General features: G+C 31.5%; 1 protein-coding gene across 1 annotated transcript; it reads right to left on the bottom strand.

Annotated features, from left to right (window-relative positions):
- Positions 1 to 5019: 5019 nt before the first annotated feature.
- LOC101443169 (olfactory receptor 4K13-like) lies at positions 5020 to 5961 on the bottom strand. The gene has a single exon (XM_004470789.1). It carries the CDS (start codon positions 5959 to 5961, stop codon positions 5020 to 5022), a length of 942 nt encoding a protein of 313 aa, XP_004470846.1.
- Positions 5962 to 6642: the final 681 nt, after the last annotated feature.

Here is a 6642-nt window from a genome sequence, read left to right as displayed (position 1 = left end):
AGAAAGTAATGACATCCTCAAAGAACGCTGGGTGTATGTCCACAGAAGAGACACAATTTGAAGCAAAACCCACTGACCCAATGTGGACAATTTAAGCATTATGATAATTATGGTAACAGATTCTAAACCAATGAAAAAAATTGAAAACAGTTCATACAGATATAAATGAATATATGAGCAAATAAATAGTAAAGAAATTACAACTCTTCCTTTTGAGGAGTAACAATTGAAGGATACAGAAGAAAGGATGAATTAGGAAATAACCATTAGGAACCCATTATTATAATAATTGATTCAGGCAAGAATCATAAATGGAAGCTAAAACTAATGGATAAAATTTTGATGAGGAACAGAATATTTATATATTCTCAAATTACTCTCTGCAAAACACTTATTCATTACAAAGGGAAATGGTAACTTTGGACTGAAGAACCTGGCAGAGGTCACCCCAACCAAGTTCTCAAAATTAATGCTACCAGTGATGGGCAAATCAACCTCGTCTACTTTCTGGTATAAAGGACTTAAAAGGACATAGCACCATTTTAGTGGTATTACTACCCAAAATGAACAATTTTAATCTAACTATGAAAAAACATGAATCAAACCCAAACTGTTGGATTCTACAACTTCTGTGGTCTGTCTTCATCAAGAATATCATGAAAATCATAAAAAGATTAAAGTATAATAAGGAGCATAAGTGTGAAATATAACTTGTGATACTAGGTTGGCTCCTGGACCAGATTGTTTTCTCATTCTTCTCTACAAGGACAATATTTGAACAATTTGCTGAAATTTAAATACAGTCTATGTATTAAGTATACAACTTATATTAATGATAATTTCCTAATTTTAAAAATTGTACCCGTTTTAGAAAATATACAGAGTTATTTATGATAAAGAGGATATCATGTCTTTAACTTACGTTACAAGCTCCTATAAAATAGATATATATACACACACACAAATAAGATTTTATATGTGCATGGATCCACATATCTATATCTATATATTTATATATAAAATATATATGGAATATATATTCATTATGTGCATACTATGTTATATATCTTATATATACCTATACTAATAATATTTAATAATTGTGATTTTACAGTCAAAAATATAATAAATTACCTACAAGCAGAAAACTTCAAAATATTCACAAGTTGAATATAAAGGGAGGACTTAACTGGGGAAATTTTAAAACTCCGAGGGTATGAATTATGACTTGAATCAATAAAGAGACATCCTCAATCATGAGTGGGATGACAAAACATAGAAAATATGTCAATATTATAATATATTCTCATTAAAATTCAGCTAGCCTTTTGAAAACTCATCATAAAAATTACATAATAAACATGTGAAGTTTGGGAATTCAGATTTAAATAGAACAAAGGGAATGAACACACCAACTAAATACTAAATCATATACAAAGTCATAGCACCAAAAATAATAAAATAATGGTAAATTAAAAATTATTGGAACTGAACAGAAAATTAGATAAATACACACTAGAAAGATAGATGATGATAGACTGATAGATCAATAGATAGATATATAGAGACATCTATCTATACATACATACATTTATAATAGATGATAGACTTGATAGTTTTATACGATGACACAAACCACACAATTAAGAAAGGGCAGATTGTTTTGTATATGTTGCTGGGATAATGTTCCACTCCAAGGAAATACAGAAACTTTCACTACCTTCCAATGTTTCAAAGATGGACTCCAGAAACATTTAACAGCAAAACGTAAAAAATATAATGAAATGTTAATAGAATAAAATGTTGAGATATATCTTGGTAATTCAATTTAGTGAGGATATCTTATAGATGAATTTTAAAAAAATAAATACAAAAGCAATATTTTAATAAATATCAAACTATAAGTATTAATAATAAAAATTTCTGTCTTTTGAAGGAAGCTAGAAACAAAATTAGCAAATAGGTGCCCGTTTCAAAATAAATAACAGTAATATATAAAATTTATAAAATTCAGTATATTAAATGTTAATATTATTATAAAAAAACTATATGTAAGCATATATTATTGTCTCAGAATAAAAATGACAAATGGAAGGGTCAAGGAAGTCCAGAAACAGACTCAGGAATATAAAGATACTTGATAAATTTTAAAGGTGACATCATAATCAGTAGGAAAATGTCATTCAATACATGGTATTTAGATGATTACTTGTACAATATTTCTTAAAAAATTAGATTCCTATTAAATACCAATAACTAAGCTAACTACCAGTTGGATTAAATAACCAAATATAAAGAAGAATAAAAATACAACAGACTATTTTGACCTGTCAATTGTAATGATGATTTACAGTAAAATAATCCCAATCTATGAAGAAAATGACTGATAAATGTGAATATGTTAATATTTATATTATTTTAAAAAACACAGAACATTAAAGATAATTTACAGGAGTAAAGACATTGGCAGTACATATTTCTGAATAATGGATAAAATGATCTTATATTATATTATGTATAATTGTTAAAAACCAGTTTATAAAAGTTAACCCAATATACAAATCAGCAGTGGGCATCAATTGGAAAGTCTTCCAAAGGGAATGAGATTATGCAATTAATATATGAAATGATGCTCAAATTTGTATTAACCAAATAAAAGCAATTAATGGTGAAATTTTTTATATATATCTAAATGTCAAATAACATTAAAAAAAAACAACAACTTACAAAATCCTGTATTGGAAAGGTCATGAAGTAATTACAATCTCCTCACAGAGTCAGTGGAAGTATATCTACAACTTTAGAGAGCAATTTGGGAGTTTCTGGTAAAATTATAATGTTTTTTCCTCACAATTTAACATTTCCATCTTTTTCCTCACAATTTAACATTTCCATCTCTAGTTATACATTTGAGAGAAATTATCATGAGTGTGTGCAAAGAAACATTTGTAAGTGTATTCAATTGAAACATTATTTTAAAACAGCACATATTATTAATACTCTATCTCCCAAAAGAAGGAAATTCAAATGAATTTTAGCAGAGCCAAATAATAGAAGACTTCATAGCCATTAAAATGACTAGACTAGAATGACACATATATAAACAAATAAATCTTAAAATATAAAATTGAGTTAACATAGCAAGTTTTAACATGAGAAAAATGATGCACAATGCATTTATACATGACAAAAATTAAAATCTTACAAAGAAATACTGCATATGGGCTTGATCATTATTATCTTTGCAAAGATAAAAAAGTTAATATGAAGTTTATTTAGAGATATTCATTGACTCTAATAATCCATTTTCTGAAGCAAAAAAGTGTCTGAAAGAAATGTGGCAAAATAGTATAAATTTAAAAAGTTACATGTTATAACAGAATCAACATTTAACTCTTTAATTGAAACAGATTAGAAGAAACGCACATGAATATATCCACAGACCCCAGGGGCGCAGTTGCTATCCTCTTCAATGCATTTTTTAAAATAAAAATTTAGTCTAAATTATGCCATGGTCATATGGCTAGGAATACATTTTTGAAGTCTCCTTTGACATCTAGCTATTTTATTACACATATTGCTTAAGAGGGCATGACAGGAAAGTAATGAAAAGAACTCTAAAGTGACACTAGGTGCTAGGTACAAAACAGCAATGTGGATTTGATATTCAGAAGGAGAATCTATTTGTAACTAATGTTCATAGACTTTATTTTTAAAAATTTTTTCCTTCTTTATTTTCTTTTAAATATTACATTAAAAAAATATGAGGTCCCCATGTACCCCCCACCCTACCGAACCCACCCTTCCCACATCAACAACCTCCTCCATCACTGCAGCACATCCACTGCACCTGGCGAATACATTCTGGAGCACCGCTGCACCACATGGACAGTGGTCCACATTGTAGTCCACACTCTCCCCCAGGCCACCCAGTGGGCCACGGCAAGACACACAATGTCCAACATTGGTCCCTGCAGCACCACCAGGACAACTCTAAATCCTGAAAATGTCCCACACCTTCTTGCTTCTCCCTACCATCAGCAGCCACCGTGGTCACCCTTTCCACATCACTATTTCAATTTCTTCCCTTACTAATCACAATAGTTCCCCTGCAGAACACCAGTAAATCCACGATAATCCATACTCCATTCTTCCATCCTGTAGACCCTGGGATGGTTTAAAGTAACGTTTATAACTCAGAACAATTTCTGATGTTCTTTATGCTACTTAACCAATTTGAGTACTTAATTTTTCTCCCATGAGTTGTGATGTGAATCCCTGAAATTTAGAAAAGCTTCTTCATTAATTCTTAGTCCATGAGGATTAACCCAATAATAGGTTCTTATTTGATTCTCAAGAGATATATGAGTAAATACAAATACAAATATAAATAAAAGAAAAAAGTAAAATGCAGCCTCTTGTCACATGTTTGTCAATTGGAATCCCTGCTTTCTTAAAAATGAAATAAATGTGCTACATGTCAGGGGGAGGCAATCACTATACAAGCCAATCCACTCATAAAATTGGTGTTTGTCTTTCAAATAAAAGCAATAATACTTCCATGATTGAAAAAAAATAACCGTGGATGTATGAATGTCAGCTTATGGATTTATTAGAGTTCACATAATTTTGCACATATTCATTTACCTAAATAATTTAGCAGCAAGGCCCAAAATTTTCAACTAAAATTAGACAGATGAATATATTTTTGATTTCTCTTATTTAAAGGCATTGAGCCTTGGACATTTATGGGCTTCCAACTATAGCTAATGAGCCAGTTTTCTATTCAATTATACACTTTTTAAATATATTCAATAACATTTAAATATATAAAATTCTTTCAATAAAACCAACATTCAAAAAATATATTCATGGAAAATTTTATAATTTCAACAAACAGTATGAACATGTTTTCTAAAACATATTTCTAAAACATACAAAACAAATTAATAACAGCTTATTCTGAGATGTAATGCAGATGGGCTTTGCACTGAACACTTTCATGATCATGGTTGTTGCTTAGAAAGACTGTCTGGAGCTGATGTGCTGGGTCCTCAGTCTATTCATTGCTGCTTTCATCTCCTGATTCCTCAGAGTATAAATAATGGGGTTCAGTAAAGGTGTGATAACTGAATAAAACACAGAAAGAAATTTATCCACTGAAAAGCTACTAAATGGCCAAGCATAAATGAAAATACATGGGCCAAAGAACAGAGTGACCACAGTGATGTGAGCAGAGAGGGTGGACAGGGCCTTGGATAGTCCACCAGAGGATCGACGGCGGACAGTGACCAGAATGACAGTGTAGGAAATGAGCAAGAGTATGAAGCAAATGAAAGACAGTAGGCCACTGTCAGCAATTACCAGCACTTCCAGAACATAGGTGTCAGTGCAGGCTAGCTTTAGAACTAGGGGAAGATCACAAAAAATATTGTCTACTACGTTGGGGCCACAGAAGGGCAACGTGATAGTAAAAACCATCTGGCTCACGGTATGCACAAAACCGACAGCCCATGACAGCAGCATGGAACCCGTGAGTACCCGGCGGTTCATGATTGCTGTATAGTGGAGAGGTTTGCATATTGCAATGTACCGATCAACAGCCATAACGATGAGAAGAGTCATCTCACTGCCCCCTAAAAGGTGGAGGAAGAACATCTGAGCCATGCAGCCCCACAAGGATATAGTTTTATTTTCCCTGAGGAAATCTATGACCATCTTAGGGGTTGTGATTGTGGACATAGACATGTCAAGAAAAGAGAGGTTTCCAAGGAGGAAGTACATCGGAGTAGAGTGTAGGTGAGAGTCAAAGGTAATCATGACCACAATGAAAAGGTTTCCTGTCATAATTGCTGCATAAGCCAACAAAAATATGAAAAAAAAGAAAACGTCAAGTTCCCAAGTGCTGGTTAGTCCTAACAAAACAAACTCCGATATCATTGAGCTATTCATCTTGTCCATTTAGTCTACGTAGGATTTTCAGGAGGTCTTTTAAATGAAGATTATCTGGAAAAATGTTATCGTTTAAACTGATAGTTTTGAAAACTAAGATATGTAAAAGTGGATATTTGACTCCTATAGAAAGAGAGAAGATGAACATTTCTGAAAAATTAATTTTAACAGATTAATACAAGCAATATTCATATGATTGTATTTTTTTTATGCCAGAAAGGTGCAAAATATGAGAAAAATATTGTAAAGTTGTGTTAAGGTAGTATGCCAGGATAGATTGTATCTCCATGAATTTAATGTTGCTACTATCACCAGTTCATGAGTTCATGACTTGTGAGTTCAATGAATCAATGTGCAAAATTAGTGAAATTACTGTCAAATGAGTTATTCAAGTGATTAAGAACATAATCATTTATCTTTTTGTATTTAATATTCAATTTTCACCCCTATATCTTCCCTTAATTTGAAGTAGTCAGATACATGCATGTGAGTGGAATTAAATTGCTCTTCATCATATTACTTTGGTGTTCTTTGTTCTATCAGATATATTTTTACCCTGTTTCATCCTCAAAATACATACCAATGATTTCAGTTATTTCTGAAGGTTTAAAATGGCTATAGTCTGCAATATATGCATTTTTTGAATATATTCTTACCCTCTTCCAAACAAAGAATGTACAACCGTAAAAT

The sequence above is a fragment of the Dasypus novemcinctus genome, chromosome 3 (genome assembly GCF_030445035.2).
Source record: "Dasypus novemcinctus isolate mDasNov1 chromosome 3, mDasNov1.1.hap2, whole genome shotgun sequence".
In the NCBI taxonomy this organism is placed as follows: domain Eukaryota; kingdom Metazoa; phylum Chordata; class Mammalia; order Cingulata; family Dasypodidae; genus Dasypus; species Dasypus novemcinctus.
Note: the sequence above shows the minus strand (reverse complement) of the source record. Positions and strands in the feature narration are given on the sequence as shown.

Coding starts and splice junctions, on each gene's coding strand:
- LOC101443169 (XM_004470789.1), bottom strand. CDS start 5,961: ATGGACAAGATGAATAGCTCAATGATATCGGAGTTTGTTTTGTTAGGA.